Genomic DNA, 18,410 nt, shown 5'->3' with positions numbered 1-18,410 from the left:
TAGTTGAAGCATTTTTTAAAGTGTATTCATAATTCATATACATATTGACAGGTTTCTAATACAGCATGTTTTGATAGTGTAACTGTCTTCTCAGCTTGACTTTTTTTTTTTTTTACAAGAATAACAATAAAAAATGATAAAGACAACACCGTGTACGACTCACTTTGAAATTTTATGGCAATGCTTCTTTTGAATGGATTTTGCATCTCCCGATCAAATCGCCGCTGCGTCACTAAAGAACGAAAGCATTCAGAAGTACTTGGTAAGGCTTACTCCTCATTGGCCAGGACGGCTAGCCAATCACAGCTGTTCATAGGACACCGTCTCTAAAGATTCCAGTTCCAAAAAATGATTTCGTCACTGTACGAGGGACTGCCGCCTGTCAGTCAAACGTAACTTCCTATGTAGAACACGGCACTTGTGCACCCAGTACACAGTTCCACAACGACCAAAACTCCTCAGTGTCCTGTTCATCTTCTTCCTGTCAGCGCGCTTAAAGATGGCGGACACGCATCAGTCCATAGTGTTATCTCCTCTTACAAGGCTCTGTCCTTCTCTTTGCACGTTACGAACATTTTGTACTTGAAAAATAAGACTGCGTCCATCTAATTTTTCATGAATACTATCTGTACCGTAAAAACCTGTGATGAAAAATAAGAACACTTTTCAAAAGGACCAAAAATGGAATCAAAGACCCAGATATCTGCAATTTTTTCAGCCTCTCTCTCACTCACACACACACGCGCACACACGCACGCTCTTCACTCATACACGTGAATATTTGAAAGGCAACAGCTGTCCGTTCTCCAAGGCAATAATGTCTTTGTGGCAAACTCGACCCTGACATTCCAGACAACACCACTCTGGCTCCTCCCTCTCCAGGAATGAAAATAAAAAATAAACCCAATTCATGTGTTGACTGAATATAAGGTGAGATACATCCATTTCATTTTCATGAGTAAATACTGATGAGGATACAAAATAATAATGAGGACTAAAATAATAACTGTGGTCGCCCTAATATCACAAGATAAAATACTACTGGTGAGAGGATACAAAATTCTCCCCTTTCCTCGCCTTGAATGCGCCTCTTCAAAGCCTCCGAAAGAACACCAAGAAAAAACAAAAGGTAAATGATAATACAGATGATGATAAACAAGAGTTTGACACTTTGAGGGTGTCTGAGGAAAATCAAAGTGAGCCTAGAGAGGAAGTTTGTTTCTTTTGTTCTTCCGTCAGTCTCGACGTCTCTTTTTATTTGATCTCTGAAGTTTTTTTTTTCTTCTTTCGCTTGTAGCTCCGCTCCTCCATGTTGCAAGTCCATGTTGCTTTTTTTCTTTTGCTGCTTTTAAGTAAAGAGCAACGGTTCTCTTAGGAAAAAGGTTACTTTTCGCCATTGTCTTAAATGTAAATAATGCTGATTCCCGTTGAGATATTGTACATTCCCTTTTGATGTTCTCCGTCACAGATGCCAGTCCTGTCCTTTCACATTTGGGTCTGCTTCACAAACGCGTCCGATTCCTCACTCTTCTATTGTCCAATCTCACCTAGGAAAGGGAACACAGGCAAGTGGGGGTTAGCATCATCAACGGGCACCGAAGCATTTTGGCACAAAGAATGAACTGCTCTCTCACGCACACACATTCTCTTTAATGGCGACAACCTCTGTGAGAAGTCTTTGGAATTGGACCAGTGAGCATGTAATCACAGCTTCTGGTATTATTGCCACACAGTCCTTAACGTATTATCTGACTCACTGACAGACTCCACCTCATTTAAATGTGTAATCACGAGTCGAGGCACGCACCCAAACCCTTTCATTTTGAATCCCATAAAGTTGAAGAAATACATTTCAATTCAAAATTGAATTTTCTAATCAATCGAAGAGCTGTTGCCAGGTGGGCTTCCCTCAGATTGAGAACAGGTATAAAACAAATTCAATTCAATGTTATTTATAATGCCAAATCATAACAAAAGTTATCTCAGTACACACAAAGAACAGCTCTGCACTGAGCTATGGTCACCTGGAACTCTACCAGTTCATATTGCTCATGAAAGTAACAGTGATCGGTTTAAAATGCTGTTAAAACAGGATCTCTTAGAATGAATTATGATTTCACATATCTAGTCTATAAAGACGACTGCTTTACAGCTTGAATGGAGTATATTCTTGGAGTGGATATATGTGTATGGGCAGTTGAAGTGCATGGTTGGGGTTACTTCAGACAGGTAATGCTTAATAATGTGATTTCTTTTTGTTATGTATTTACTTTGTGAGTGTATTATACCAGTTTATTTAAGGTACCAAAGTATAGAATGGAATCTGGTGATGTCTGTCAGATGTTTTTCTGAGGTTTCGTAATTATTAGGGAGCTGCCATTTTTTGCTTTTGTTGTGTCATGTATACATGTATGTTTCTAATGTGTATGTTGTGTGTATGTCGGACCCCAGAACTAGCCGATGCTGTCGCGGGTGCTAATGGGGATGAAAGAAAGATGAAGCATCTATTGCCAAGTGATTGGTTATAGCCAGGAAACTATCCTTGCGAAGCTTGATTAGGTAAAGAGGAAAAGTTGCTAAATCCTTAGTATACTATAAGGAGACAAAGAAACGGAGAGATATGGTGTGTCCGCAGTTTCCATGAGGACAGGCTGATTGAAAGTGAGGGGGAGGTAGTGAGAGGGAGTGACAGGCAGCCGCACTGCCACTAAGGTGAGCTGAGGAGGAGTGCGAGAGCACGATGATTACAGTAGACTAGCTATTGCATTGCTGTGTGAAATTAAATTGTCTGAATAGAAAAGGTATAAACAGCCCTGAGGGAACAAATTGGTGGCCATTCACTGGAGATACATTCATGAGAAAGCAGTCTCCAACCAAATGATGAACAGATGAAAATGCATTTGTGGGGACTGAACCTGTTAGGTGGTTTATAGTCGAGGGTTAGCTGCAGAACACCACTATATAACAGTGTTGGGACTAATGTGTTAATTCAATTCAATTCAGTTTTATTTATAGTGCCAAATCATAACAAAAGTTATCTCAGGACACTTTACAGAGTAGGTAAAGACCACACTCTATGACTTATTTATGATTTACAGAGACCCAACAATTCCCCCGTAGAGTACGGTGGTGTTGAAAACCTTCACTATAACAGGCAGGAACGTCAGACAGACAGTTGCGTTACAGTAACTCCATTACGTTTGGCAGGAGCTAGTGTTCTAACTAAATAACCGTTACTGAAAGGCTTTTTACCTCGTTTTTATCTTGGCAATCACCAGGCAAGTGAGGGAGGGGGGGTCTCGTATACATTTACATAGGCTCAATAGGACAGGGTGCTGAACCCCGATATGAAACAGGCCCCAGGGCTAAATTATTAAAGACGTTGAGTGTTTTCAAGCTGACGTTACACTGCATCATCTGTGTCTGATTGGAGCTCCTCGGACTACGCTGGTGAGACCCCTTAAGTGCAACCTTCGCAAGTAAAAAGCCAATACTATAAATACACATGTTCTTCTCAGAAGGGAAGGAGTGGTAGCCACTCACTGTGCAATTAATAATCTACTCATACATACCTGAATTCTTTTTGTGCGACAACTTAATCCACCACTTAAGTGCAATCATTTAATTGAACTGCTAATTTCCACGAATGTCATTTATCATCAACTGTATAATACACAAAGCCATATACAGTGCTATATATTTGATCCTTATTTATCTTTATTTATCCTCTATACAGTTCTCTACACTTAACTTATTTGATTTCATTTTCCTTGAATTTGATCTTTACTTGTATTATTATCGCTACATTATATAGATTTGGCTAAGAGTTTATTGTTTACTGTCTATTGTTTACCTTCTATATTTAAGAGTTCGTTTACAGTATATTGTTTTACTTTCTGTATTTATTTAGCTAAGCGTTAATGTTTATCTTATACTGTATTTTTTATACCTCCTTATTTTCTACACAAGTGTTTTGTAAGCTGCTGAAAATCCAATTTCCTTGCGCGAGTCGCCCCAAAGGGATCAATAAAGAAAAGTCTAAGTCTTCTTAAAGGCATTCATATAGACAAGCGATATTCCACTCTGCTATGTCTCATATTCACACCATTATGTTTTACACAAGCACAGCGAGCTACTAATTGTTACAAACAAGCTAAAACAAACGCTGTTGTATAAAAGTTTAGCTTGGACTGCCGCGCATCTTAAAGTTTGGCAAATGATTGCAACCTCAGCTGCTGTCAGAGAGAAGCCTCTCCGTCTCTCTAGCAGCACGCCCTGCACATGGGTAATTAACAAGGTTAATACAGGACTCACCTCAGCAGAGGGAGGACAGAGGACAGGAGGAACCACTGATACTGACTCATGTCTGTGTTCTTCATTCTTTCTAAACTCCCCTAAGTGTCGTGATGGCAGGAATACGGTATATTTCATTGCATGTTAGATTTGTTTCCGGTGATATATTATTGAATTTATATAGTGACTTTGCTGAAAACCACATTTAGTTATATTGAGGCTAAAACAAAAAACATTAGCATCCTGTTCTGAAGGTATTCTTGTTTTTTTTTTTTAAAGCATTTGATTGATTAGAGTAGCAGTATCCATACTTGACAATGATAGCCATCCCTACACACAATTCAACGCAGTTCTGACATGAAAGTTATAGGCACATTACCAATGGCTCTATTTCAAAGTAGACATTTAAAAAGTGACTAAAAAGTTACTTGTGACAGTATGCATTAGTTTTTGGTGGAACTAGTAAATAACTAATTATTTTCAGTAACTAGTAGAACACTGGTTAACACCCATTATGGGAAGTTGTGTTTTCCAGTCTTTATGGTTTTATACAGACCACCGTTCTGGGACACTAGTTCACACTATGAAACGCATTTTCATTCCAGTTTTTGAAGGAATGAATAATAGACATATTTACGACACACACTGCACACTGACACACACACACACACAAACACGCACACACGCTACAGATTTTAAACTCACAGCTCCCAGACTGCTGTGTCTCTTCTTCTTCTGCGTTTCTCTCAGCCTCTCTCTGACTGCTCCAGGTACACTGACTTGGCTGGCCGGATGCTCTGGGTGAACTGAGTGAAGACAGGAGGAGAGGGGAGACCGAGAGACAAATGGGGAAAGAAAATTGTTGGGGTTAGAGGAAGAGATTGAAAATAAATAAATGAAAGAACAGTTATAAGGGGGTAAGGAACAAAAGTAACAAATGAAAAAAGGGAGGATTTTCACTGAATCACACAAAACAAAGACCAACCTCTCCTTCTTTACCTTGTGCTTCGGACACCGCAGTGAGAAGTTGTCTTCGTTCAGAGAGCAATCTGGAAGAGGGAGGCAGTATATTAATACAGGACAGATATTGCCACACAGAGCTGGCAGAGAGTATTTCACATCGACTCACTTTTGACAGTGTGTCTGTATTAAATGCATCCACTCACCTGCTTCAATAGCACACAGGTAGTGGTAGCGAAGTGTACAGCCTTTACTGTAGCAGCCAAGGGTTGAGCCTACCATCTCACAGTAAGAGCAGGACTGAGCCGAGACAGAGGGAACGGCAAAGAAGGGATCAATAAACACACAGCACTATTAATAAAATACTGTAGAGCATGTGTTGTCTTTGTAAAGGAGGAGACTCACCGTTTCTCTGGCGCCATCTAGTGCCTCTTGCAGGCCATACAGTCTCCCATTGACAAGATACACTCCACTGGTCCACACTATGCATCCTTCGTGGACCCACAGCTCCTCTGGGTCCATGGGCATCTGAGGCAGCTGGGCGAGTTGTGCCAAAGGTCCCAGGGAGTCCAAGGCAGGTGGTGGGGGCTGGAAGGGCAGGGACGCCTTACTGTTGGATGGCACCATTCTGGGGGAATCCTCACTAGATTTGTGCCTCCTTTTAAAGCGCGGGTGTGAGGTCAGCTTTCTGTGTTGAGGTCGTTGCTGAGCTTCGTCTGTTGGCTGCTGCAGCTGTTGCTGGATTTGCGGCATTTGCTGGTCGATCTCCAGGTCTGGCTCTCTCTTAAGCTCAGGGATAGGCCGGATATCTAGATTCATGTCCCAGGTTAGAGATTTTGCTTTACTGGTGTAAGAGCAGGAGGAAGAGGAGGAGGAAGAGGAGGCGGTGTTACTGAACTTGCCGGTCATGTGCATCATCATTTCCTCTCTATCACCTGTGGGGGCAGTTCCGACTGTACTGGTGAGAGGTACTGGGTTTGAATCAAGGCTGATGGCATAGTAGCTCTCAGTTTGGGGCTTGGTAAACTGAGCATCTTGCGTTTGTGTGTCTTGGGTGGCGCTCAAAGCATTTGAGCATGTGTCTGAATTTGGTCCGGTTTTGTTTGTGCCTGTGGTAGCTTGACATTGTCGGACCTGGGGCTGGTTCTTGGGGAGCTTGGCAGCGTATTCAGCTGGATAGAAAGGCCCGTAGAGGTCTCCAAGGTGTTTGTAATTTGCCCATTTCTGACACAGGCAGCAGAGCAGGCGGCCAGAGTGATTGGTCTCTGTAATCACAGGGCCTGAGACAATATAGCCAGATGAAGGAAGAGCTTTCCCTGACTGAAGTGTAGTTTCCACCTCGTCTGTCTCCCCTTTCTCTGATTCTCTGTCTCTCTTAGATAACTGGGAGGAAAGAGCTGAGGTCAGGGGAGAATCAATTCCACTCCCGCTTGCTTTCCCTCCAACGGCACTACGCTCTCCTTTCATCTTCTCCTCCTCAGCATTTACAATGGTGCACACTGCCCCTATCTCTGGTATTTTGTTCTCTACGTGTATGTGAGGAACAAACGGGCCCTTTCTATTTGGATCCATGAATACTCTATGTATGCCAGGGCTCCCTCCTGCCCCTAAAGGTGTGTCTGGGTCATCTTTGGCCACTGGTGGCGCTGCGGCCGCTGCTCCTCTCCTCCTTCTTCTCTGTCGTCCTCTGGCTTGTAGTGACTCGTCTTCATCTTTCACACCCCTGCGTCTCCTCCGCACAGGTTTGACCTCGATCTCTGGCTGTGTGTCCTCACTCTCAACATCCACTTTCACTATCTGGGTTAAAATTGGTGGGGTCAGTGGGGGAGTGTTTTTATTTTCTGTCAGAGGGGGCGCTGAAGGGGGTGGTGTGCTGCTGGTAGAGTGCACCAACGGTGGGGTTGTGGCTGCAGCTACATTTGGACTGGGTAGGGCTGGAGGAGCACTCTGACTTGTGCTCTGAGCCTGGGCTTGAGGCTGACCCTGACCCTGTGTTTGGGCTTGGTTCTGGGCCCGTTTTTGTTTATTTACACTCCCTACGGGCCTGCCTTTCTTCTTGCCAGATGGGAAATAGCCTTTTGGCACGGAACTGTCTGGTAGTTTAGAATCTTGTGGCGACAGACTGGACCTACCAGAAGACATCTGATGTTGCCTATTTAGCATGTGTCCTTGACTATGGTGGGGTGGGGTGGCTCCATAGTAGTCACTGCCAGGATAATCATCAAAACCCATGCCAGATTCTTGAAGTTTCTGTCGGAGAAGGTTAGCAGCAGACTGCTCTCCTCTTCTTGTCTCAAGCTGCTGGTAAGTGTTGGTGAAGTGTTGAATGTCCGACAGGGCAGATGAAGATGGGGGTGGGGAACCCTGGACTGGGCGGGGAAGAGGCGGAGGAGGGGGTAATGGTCCGAGCAAAGCAAAATCCTCCTTGTCACCAGACGCTGAAGCCACAGCGGCTCCTAATCCAAAGTCAAAGTCTTGTTTTATGATTTGGGTTGTCTGAAGAGGATCACATGGGTAGGCAGACAGAGGTAAAGGCCCAGTCTCATCAACTCCTCTGAAGGGAATCATGTCGCTTAATGAGTGACTTTCATCCATGTAACTATCATCCCCTCCTGCAACCCTTGGGAAATGTGCCAAGTCTTGCTCCTGTGAATCATTAAATGGTGGTATTTCTGAGTGAGAGAAGCCTGGGTAATGATTTGACTCATCATCAACATGGCCTGCTGGCTTTTTAATATTTGGTGTGATTTTCTGCACTATTGCCTCCAGTTTCAAACCTCGTCCTTTCTTGGGGGGTAAAGCCTTGGTGTTGCCACTCGTTGGAGATAGAGATTGTGAATAGGTATTCTCTCCGGGCAGAGGCGAAGAGAGCCTGGGACACGGAATATCTGAACTGGATGAGTCATCTTCATTGTGATGGCTAGACTCAGACTGAGCCCCAGGGGAGTGATGTGAGTTTGTGGCAGCCTGGAGTTGCCTTTTGGCGGGAATAGGAGAGATGAAAGAACGAACCCTCCTTCGCAATATTAGCGGATTAGTGTCTCCAGAACCCCCAGGTTTAGTCTGACGCTGCACCTGTGGCTGAGTGGAGTTCAGGTCAGCAGGAGGCTTAGTGGAGCTGGGTGGAGGAGGTGGGAAGGGATGTTTGGCTTCTTCTGCGGCTCCTCTGGAGACATCAGCTTCAGCAGCATTTTGGCCATGAGTCATTTGTGGAGGAACAGGGATGAGTGAAGCTACAGGAGCAGGAGGAGGAGGGGGAGGATGCGGTTGTGTTCTGTAGAAGGAGTCTCCCTCTATCATTCTTGCACCTTCTCTTCCAGAGTGTGCCGACTCCCACATTTTCAAATCAAAGAAAGCGCTTTGATGATGGAGTGAAGTTTTGGTCGGGTGTTGCTCGACAGACATGTCAGTTTGTGAGATCATTCTTTGTCTCGGTTCGGATTGGCTGACCTTATGTCTCCCCGGAGAAGAACCGGGCTGCATCATCATTTCCTTTGATGGCCTGTTCATTGCTTTCACCCAGTCGTTCATGTCATGGGGGTGATGAGGGGGGCCACGGGGGTGAGGATACATTTGAAGCTTATTTGTGGCTTGTGTCTGGGGGGATAAATTGTGGTATGGGTGGTGGGAGGGAAAATGGGGGTTAGTGCGCGGCATCATATTCCCTTCTCTTGCATCTCCAAACCGATATCCAGGAAAACTGCTGCCGCTGCCAGTTGATAAATCGACCCCATGAAGATAGGGCGGATGCCTTGAAGGTGAAGATAAAGGGTTAGTGCTCAAAGAATGAGAAGGCAAGGGTGTAATATCAACATTACCTCGCCTATAGGGGTCAGCATTCATTACAACAGATGAATGAACAGATTTGGAATGATACTCCATCTCAGCCTCATTAGCTCCACCACTGCCATGATGATCAGTTTGTAAAGGTGCAGCTTCTGGGCCAGCCTCTTTTGATGCCGTTTCCATTTTCACCACTTGTTTCTCTCCAATATCTTTTTTACTCAGATCATTGGCTGCTGCTGGAGAGGAAAATGGCTGTTGAATCACGGAGGCTCCACTCTGACTTTTCTCCCTCTCTCTGTCACTTTCCCTGTCCCTCTCTGGTGTACTTCGTCGGTTTGGCGACACATCACAGATAACAGAGCGCCGCTCTGATGGGGCTAATATGGAGCCTGATGATTTTTGCGTCTCAGTTTGACCAATGCTGCCTGTTAGTGGCTCTGGCTCTTGCAAAAGGAGCTCCTGCACAGCAGAGGATGGAGTGGACACATTGGATAATGCTTTTCTCTGCGGTAGTGAATAGTCAGCTAAGTTTATATGTTTTGTTGGATGTTGCTGAGACTCTGCACCCTGTGTAAAATGGCTCTGGGACACACCCACTTCAGTTTTCTCAGCATTTTGCAATATCTTAGTAATGGCCACTTCTGACTTCACTGAGGACTGAGCATCTGGAGTAAAATCAGGCTCACTTTCATGCCTCTGGTTTAGATGTGGGGGCTTTCCAGAGTTTCCCATTTGTCCAGGATGAGCTGAAGCCTCCGTTATGCCATACGAGTGTCTGGTTTGAAACTGTTGTTGAACTTGGAGATGGGCAGGAAATGCCTGCTCTGGTCGGCCATAACGTCTATCTAAATTGTAACCTTGAAGAACCTCTTGTAAAAGGCTTGGAAATTGTTGTGAATTATCTTCATGACCTTTAGCTCCTGCTCCTTGCCCTCTCTTGACCAGAGCCTCTGCTACAGACCCTGCATATTTTTGCTGCACAGGGCCATAACCAGCTTGTGACTGTTGGTACCCTAAGTATCTGGAATTCGATTCCATTACACCCGCTGGGCCAGCCCTCCCTCTGTTTTTCATTGACAAATCTGAGCCATATGTTGATTCTGGGTAGCCATATTTATGTGCTCCAGACTGGGGAGGGTTTTGAGGCCTTCCAAAGTTTGATTTCTGGTGAAGGGAGGAATATAAACTCAGATCTACACCTTCCTCCCCGTTATGACTGCTTGACTCTCTTAAGAGGGAGTGTTTCTCTTCTATACAGTTGCCTGGGGGATGCTTGCTTTTTTCAGTGTGACTTCCCTCAGACCGAGCTGAAACAATCACACCGACACTACTGGCACTCTGCTGTTCTTCAGATGCATGCTTTTCTTCCCTCTCATTATTGTGTAATCTGGATGCAGCATGCAATCGGTTTTCTTTGTCCTGACAATTTTGTGAATTGACTACTCCATCTCGCTGCATTTGGCTACTGCCTTTCTTCGTTTTGTCAACTGTGCCTTCACTTTCATTTTTGATTACTTCATTTTTTATTTCTGTTGTCCTCCTATGGCCACCTCTGTGGTCATTATATGTTAGACCAGGCTCTGAGACACAATTTGGCTGAGGTGGAGGAATACTGGAGGCGGTAGATGAGGGGGATGAGGAAACTGGAGGTGTTGAATGTGAAGTCGGGCCAGTCTCTGATGATTGACATCCAAAAGATGGAGATGATGATGATGAGGGAAGGCGAAGTTGATTTGCTTTTGTTTCGGAAACATTTGGTTCTTTCGACGTTGAATCAGTGGGGACTGTTTTAACAGATGCTTTCCCGGTCTGCGGTTGACTTTGAGAGGGAGGGGGATAGCCAGTTGGTTCAGATCCACTACTTGCACCACTCATCTGCCTCACTCTCCCATGTTCCCCCTCTGAAAACTGCTCCTCGCGCTCCACCTTGGTCCCTGATGAGCCTCCAACTGACATCAATGAGGGGTCTTCATCAGCACCAGCATCTAAGCAGGCGCTATCGCTGATCCCCAGTGCACTTCCATCTTTAACTGTGCTAGTGCTTGAGGCTGCACTTGCATTTCGACTCCTTGGTTGTGATGGGGGCACGCCATGTGTTGCCTGTTGCATCTGGCCCACATCTTTCCCTTTCTTCTGTGAAAGCACTGAGTCAGTAAGGAGCATATGCTGAACTGTGTTTGGTAAATTGGCTACTTGTGAGCTCAAGGCATTAAGACTATTCAGGCCGGCATCCTGCATTTTGTCAAGTGGAGAGGGTGAATAAATAGAGGAGCCTTCCTCTCGAGATCCCACTCCTGTACCTAGACCCAATTTGTTGCGGCCTGTTGGAGGAAGACTGCTTCCTCCAACTGCACTCATGCTGTGAGCTTTATGACTGCCACTGCTACCACAACTACTGATGCTGCTATTTGAGTTGGGTGTGGGACTTAACTGTGGCATGGTCTGCAGTAATCTACCTTGACCATGGCTGCTACGGGGGTTTGATGTAGGAGGGTGTGAAGGACCATGACCTGAGGGGTTTCCATGTACCTCTGAGACACCCATCGAAGGGGAAGGAGAGGAGCTACAACTGGGAGAATGCACTGCAGAGGCAGCTGGCGAGGAGTTGGATATGGGGCTAAAGTTTTGGTTAATATGGGTTTGTTGAGCATTGGGATGCATTGGGGATTTGGCTATTTCTTGAGATGCTGCTTGAGGTATACCGGGATTGGAGGCTTGATGATGTTTAGCATAGACAGAGCCTGGAGACGGGCCCTGGTGCTGCATCTTGAGAGAGTTGTCATAACCTACCCCTAAATTGTGCTGCGAGTTGCGGTGCTGTAGTGTGGCTTGCTTGTGAAGTGAAAGTGTCTGTGGGGAAAATCCAGGATAATTTGAAGCATGGTAACTCTGTTGAACATTCTCCATTGGCCCCACATTGTTAGCAGCAACTGAACTGGAGTTGACACTGGGAGAACTGTTGACTTTGGGATCGAACCCCGTGCTAGCAGCCCCGTCGAGATATCTCTGTGGAGGGGGGCTGTACATTCCTGATGACCCTGTGGCTGCTCCACCCTGTGGAGAGTAGTGTGGGTACTGAGGGGTCATTCTGTGCCCAGAGTGTGGATAGCTCCTATGTTGTTGTCCATGGTGGACAGTTGGGAAGGTTTGTCCAAGCTGGCGGTGCTGCATCTGAGAACCTGGCACAGACTGCATTGCAGCATTCTGACTCATATTGTACTGATGAGAAGGAGAGAACGCTCCAGCACCAGCACCAGCGCCTCCACCTGAACCAGCACTGGAGCCATAGTCTACTGGATATGGTGACATCAGGCCAGATGATGGTGCAGAGCCAGATCCAGCATGTCGGTACTGGTGAGGTATATGTCCATCGATATTAGGGTATCCAAATCCTGCCCCATAAGCCATGCCCCCTCTTCTGTGCCTGTCCTTTCCACCCATTGAAAAATAATAATCCATGGCATCCTTCCTGTAAGGGTTGTTAGCGTTGCCGCTATGAATGTTACCTTGTGTTGGCGGTGCCTCCACGGCCCCCCTGTTTCGAGCACTGTAAGCAAGCATGTGGCTGGCTTGACTGGGGTGGTGGTGGCCTCTGTGCAGGCTCTGCTGTGGCATCCCTGCATAATCATCTGTCATCCTCGGGGAGATCTGGTCTGCTGGCTGAGGAGGATACGGAGTTCCCCCTCCACCCCTTCCACTGAATCCCAGGGGGAGAGATGGGGGAACTGGGCTGTTAGAAAAATTCTGCATTGTTTTTCCAAGTCTGGATTAAAAACGGAAATATCTGTCAGTGTCTATACCGGGGAATGCTTCTGATCAGAAACTGGAAGGCTTATGGCAGTAACCATAAATGACACAGAAAGAGTCTATGGCCTGGCAGTAAAACAAGGAAATGCTTTGAAAAACCAAAGAGTTCAAGCTGAAGAATACATATTGCAGATGTAAAAATCAGTTCTTTTGTAGCAGAAAGTGGGTAGGGAGTTTGAACAGGCGCAGTTTTATCAATATATGAAAAGGCCAAATGGTAAAAGTCTTTCTTCTTCAATGTGATAAAGGTATGGTTGTTGTCTTTTTTTTTTTTTAAAGGTTCACTTTACAGCTGGGTCTTAAAAAATGGAATTTTCAACAAAAAAAGGAAAAGGAAAAAAATGTAGTGAAGCAAGTTTCTTCTGCAGAAAAATAAAATATTAAAAGTGTGCAGTAATTCCCATGAAGTTTGGCACTGAGCAGGCAATGATATCACAGACGTCTGACGTGAGACGTTCAACCTCAAATGTCTTTACATGTATATGCTCCACTAGAGTAACAGCTCAAGCAAACAGAGCTACGTTAGGATTTTACTTTGTTGTGGTCCAATAGCATCTTGTGCAAAAAAAAAAAAAAAATTCAATAAAACCATTGAGAATGCGTTCTGTCAAAGCAGTCCTTCAGTTCGTCAATATGTTTGCCAGAACCTGACTCACACCTGTGTGAGACCAAAACTGCAGTAACTTGAATCAGGAGGTCTGAATAAAGACCCTCATTAAACACTCCCAGAGGCAAACACTCCATTGATATTCTCATCAGCTCTTTGATGCAGAGTATTATACTTTTCGATTTGTTCTGTTTCTTGGTCATTCCCTTTCAAATACTGTTTTCTTTTTTTGCTACGGCATGCATTCATTTGGACTGTAGAAGACTTTGGTCCCTATTTTAGTAAGTGTTCTTTCCTTGACTGTGTTCACACTCTTCTTGGGGCTCTCCTGTATCTTCAGCATGTAGCCGTCTTACCTTTGTTTCTTTCTGTCAACCATTATTTCACTCTACCTAGTTCCTTGGCAACAATTTTCCAAAAGGAGGGTAATCCATTTATTCCACTTCAAGTTCATTCAACTCAAGCTCCTGTTCTGTTTTCTCTTCAGTATCTCCATGCAGATATGTTCCTTTTCCAGGAGCTGCTGACCAGAAGCCTTCACAACTCTGCAAATACAAAAGATGAATCAAAATAGTTAGAACGCAGAATTGAAAAGGCACCATTTATTTACTATACCTTGTGATAGAGAAATGCTCAATAACAATTAAGAGTAATATACTACAGAAAAAAGAAATCGGCCTCTCTCATACGTGGGGCCACTACAATCAATCCAGTCCATCACAAATATAGTCACCGAACAAACAATAATGTTGACATTACTTCCTTCTTGCCCGCTCTGTCCATTTAATTTAGAAGGACAGTTTGTCTTTTTTTAAAGTCTGGCTGTATGATGTACTTATCTATAATCAGTGTGTTACCAACAGTACACACCGGCAATTTGGAGAAGCAGACAGGAGTACCAACACAGAAGCTGAGCAATGTACTGCTGTGAACGGGGGCAGCAGCTAAACGGATCTTAGACACCCAAGTACGTTTTTTCCACAGCTGCTGCCCCCGTCCACAGCAGCTTCTGTCGGTACTCCTGCCGGCTTCTCTAAATTGGCGGTGTGCTAACTGTCCTCTACTTCAGGTAATAAACTGACTATGGATAAGTACCTCATACAACCCCAAAAAGCCAAACTATTCCTTTAAGAAGGCTTGTTGGCCTCATGTCAGCACTCCTGTTTTAATATGCACTGGGGGTACAGCCTTTACTGTGTATGGAGCTTTAACAATACATGCCAAAGCTGTCTCTCCTGACTGATAACAAACAGGGTTGGTGGAGGAAAAAGTGGGTTAGCAGCAGCATGCAATTAAAGCAACAAAATAACAGACAAGGTCACAAACACTACTTCACATGTAAACAAACAACCCCATGGAGCCAAGACAGAAGCAGTCCATCTCCCACCTCTTTAAAAGGAGACTAAACCATTAATGTTAGAGTGTTTAACTTGTTTTAATGGGCTTTAATGATTATGGGTGATAATTAAAGGGCATGACGCCATCTTTATGAGGTCAGTACCCATAATTGCCATGTGTGGCACAAGCCTCTATTGTCTCCCTCAAATACACTGTAAAACGGTTAATGGTCCAAACTTTGGGCGACTTTTCTTCCAGAAGGGTCGACTTACACTGAGCCACACAACAACAAGCAGTCACTGTTTTATGACTACAACTACTAGCCTACAGGTTATGTGTCTGGTAAATCTGATCATTAGTGTGGACCTCTCTTCACTAATGTAATGGATTGCTTTTACATTACAGAAAAAAAGTGATGAGCAGTTGAATGAACATGGGAAAACACAGGATCAGGAGGGCCACAAAACAAACACAACAGTCAAACCTGGTAGATCTGAGTCGAACCTGCTGCACACAGGTCGCTGTTCGAGTGTCAAAGCTAGTGGGTGATACAGTGGAAAGTTAGAAGGACACTATGGATCTCCATCCGTCTATTAGCCCCTACCTTGATTACACTTGTAATTAATCATAGCAGCTCACTGTGCACGACCAGAAAGCAGCATTGAAAAACACAGAACAGTGCAGCATTAATACAAACTGGCTCAATGCAGTCTGTCAGCAAGTCAATCAAGTGCATATCTGCCGAACTGTTAAGAGCATACGCAATGTTTTTTTGCAGATCATGACCATACTCCAGCTGTTATATTCGGATGTTATGTCGCCTCAGATTGCCATGAACACAACCCAGGCTTTTGTACCATAACCATACAGCTACATTAGCCAATAGCGAGGTAACGTTATTCGCATTACAATTAGCTTTGTAACGCTGCCTCTTTTAGCTTTGTAGCGTTAGCTTAAATTACCTCACATACTGCACATTAAATATGCGTTGTAGCCGCATATGTTGAGGGCTAGCTATGCTACAACCACTAGTTAGCATCCTAGCAAGACGGCTAACTGCGTTTACATGATTAGAAGCGTTTGAGAGCGTGCACAGAACGATAGTTGTGTGAGGCTAAAGGCACGCGCAGCCAGCAGCGTTTAGCTACTAAAGAGGGGTGATTGGGTGCAGATGTTTCCCCCTCACAAATGCACTGGGGTTGTGAGTAAATGGGTTAGCTAGCATAGTGAACAGAATCCTGAGAGACCTGATGGGCACTGCATCATAAAATGAGCATCACGCAGCCTGACATTTGCCTGCTATAAACAGAGCTAATGTTTGTCAGGGAGAGGCAGGTCAGTCACAGGCAGGCTAGCTAACACACTCTGAATGCATACCTGAAAACGGAGCAATACAAGGCCCCTCGAAGAGTGAAAGGCTGTTTTGTGACAATCCCGCTGCTGTGGCAGGAAACCCCAGTCTCGAGTCGACTGCTCCGCCGCTTTTCCCTCACCCTTTTGCGTCCAGACAACCCCGACCAGCGGCGGCGAAGTCGGGGGGCCCGTCACGACACTCAGATCCCGGGCCTTTCTTCCGATTTCCCCTTTTTTCTTTTGTCCTCACCTCCAAAAATGATGAAAGCAGAGCACAATCGGGGTGCCTGTAGGTCCCGTAGCCAGTGAGGTCCATACACCCCCGCCCCCTCCCCTCTTGTTCCCTCGCCTCTCTCTCCCTCTTTCACACACCGCTGAGGTGATTCCACCTATCTCCAACTAAAATGAAACACACTGGCATCTCACGAGCCTCCACTTACACATGAAAATCTCAAACGTCACTTTCCGTCACTAAATTGCATTTGCATGCCTTCATCAGCAGCTCTGTTCGAGACCCATTCGTTTTCCTGTTAGACTACTGTTTTTTTTTCTTGCAACAGAAAGACCGCCTTGAAAATGCATACACACTCATATTCCTGCACCCCCTCCCTCATCTCTCTCCATCACATCCCTCCACCCCCCCCCCCCTCCCTCTCTCAAGCTTTTGCTATTCCACAGATTTTCCCTATTTCTACCCTAAAAAGATCATAGTAATTTTGCAAATGCAGTTTTTGCAAGTCTGGTCTCAGGGTTTTATCACTTCTCCTTTGTTCTTATTTCATCTCCAGTGAAAATGAATTAGGGGAGTCTAATGAAGGCACTAGGGTACAAAGGCAATATGGAGAGGAGGGCTGAATGGAATGGTTGCTTATGTCTGAAATGAATAAGTCAATAACAGATAAAAGACAATTTGTGAGCAACCAGGTAAACCTGCATTAGAGGAAGATTGCAGTGCAATAGATGGAGCTTGTTCAGTTTATTGTGGTCTCTTAATGCTGAAATGCAGACAGCATTGCACACAGTGGAGATATATATAGTATGGACATGCATTTTCTTTTCTTTTTGTAACATAGCCACTTCAATCATTATCATAATATTCAGCCATTGGTAAATGTTTGACACAACCCACTCAGAACATCATCATGGCTAGAACAACAATGGAGGTGTTACAAACAGAATCCTTTTCCCATTAAATTTATTGTGTTGTCTGCCTGAGCTTATCTGCTCTCACACAGGGCCAGTGAGTGCAGCGCATACCCACTCACACTCTCCTACCATCATAATGATGTGCCCTATGCCCCCCATCCATGGTGCTGCACTTTTAATGTACTGCAGTGTGTTATACATGCACACACACACAAACACACACACACAAACACACACAAACACACACACATTACCCACGACATACGTACATACAAAGAAACCCCACATGAACGTACAGAGACAACACACATGCACAGTCACAAAAATGCCATCCTAGACTCACAAACGCACACAAACACGCAGCACACATCCGTATGCAGTCTCTCACTTAACCTGCCAATCACAAGAGTAAAATCTCCCAGTTTCTAAACAACAGTTCAATACATTTCATTCCCTTGCAGATACAAGTCTATTTCTATCATAGTTGCCATAGCAACTGCATCACAGAGCCTTAACTGTGGATAATTTTTAGGCTACGTATCTGCACTTGCTTCTTACATGTGCGATTTCATGCAGACACTGTTGTTTGTCGGTACAAATCTTCTGCCATGAATCACTTGGAAGCAGTCGTGTGCTTGTATTGCCACTAAGTCGAATCAAAAGAGCTGAGAGGGGAGATAAAGGGCATTGATACTCTGGGCCAGCAAGTCAGCCAGCCAGGCCTATCCAATCAAGAGGAACGCCTGCTGGGATACACACAGACTCTTTCCATCACCGACAAGGGCACAAAATCTTCTACAGAGGAGGCTCAAAGAACACGGTTGTAAAGAAAGCAACTGGTTTTAAACACAATTAATGCCCTCTGCGTCTTTCTTACCCACACACAATTATGTACACACATTCCTACAGAACCGTCTATATTTCAACGTTTGGATTTGAAAAAGTGTTGATAGAAATGGAGACAGAAAGATTCAGAATTCAAAAATTCTAAATAAGAGAGTGTATTAACACTAAATGTCTTTAAAGGTCCCATATCACGCTCATGTTCAGGTTCATACTTGTATTTTGGGTTTTTAGTAGAACATGTTTTCATGCTTGAATGTTCAAAAAACACATTATT

General features: G+C 44.6%; 1 protein-coding gene across 2 annotated transcripts; it reads right to left on the bottom strand.

Annotated features, from left to right (window-relative positions):
* Positions 1-26: 26 nt before the first annotated feature.
* Positions 27-16,388, bottom strand: tcf20 (transcription factor 20). Of its 2 annotated transcripts, none has more exons than XM_083931148.1 (6): positions 16,169-16,388; positions 5,659-13,998; positions 5,460-5,553; positions 5,279-5,342; positions 4,999-5,099; positions 27-1,547 (listed from the first exon to the last, which is right to left on the bottom strand). In XM_083931148.1, the coding sequence occupies exons 2-6, from the start codon at positions 12,787-12,789 to the stop codon at positions 1,531-1,533; spliced, it is 7,407 nt and encodes a 2,468-aa protein (XP_083787274.1). In that variant the 5' UTR covers positions 12,790-13,998; positions 16,169-16,388; the 3' UTR covers positions 27-1,530. The 2 variants fall into 2 exon arrangements, with proteins under 2 accessions (XP_083787274.1, XP_083787275.1); XM_083931149.1 differs by having other exon boundaries at positions 5,293-5,342.
* Between the last annotated feature and the right edge of the window lie 2,022 nt (positions 16,389-18,410).

The sequence above is a fragment of the Echiichthys vipera genome, assembly GCF_963691815.1.
Source record: "Echiichthys vipera genome assembly, chromosome: 17".
Taxonomy (NCBI): Eukaryota; Metazoa; Chordata; class Actinopteri; order Perciformes; family Trachinidae; genus Echiichthys; species Echiichthys vipera.
The sequence above is the reverse complement of the archived record's forward strand: the minus strand, read 5'-3'. Positions and strand labels throughout refer to the sequence as shown.

What these genes read in the sequence shown, in the direction of transcription:
- tcf20 (XM_083931148.1), bottom strand. Translation starts at nt 12,789, where the DNA reads ATGCAGAATTTTTCTAACAGCCCAGTTCCCCCATCTCTCCCCCTGGGA. An exon ending in TAGATGGCGCCAGAGAAACG is followed by an intron (nt 5,554 to 5,658) that starts GTGAGTCTCCTC and finishes GTCTCGGCTCAG; the next exon opens with TCCTGCTCTTACTGTGAGAT. An exon ending in CCTGTGTGCTATTGAAGCAG is followed by an intron (nt 5,343 to 5,459) that starts GTGAGTGGATGC and finishes TCCCTCTTCCAG; the next exon opens with ATTGCTCTCTGAACGAAGAC.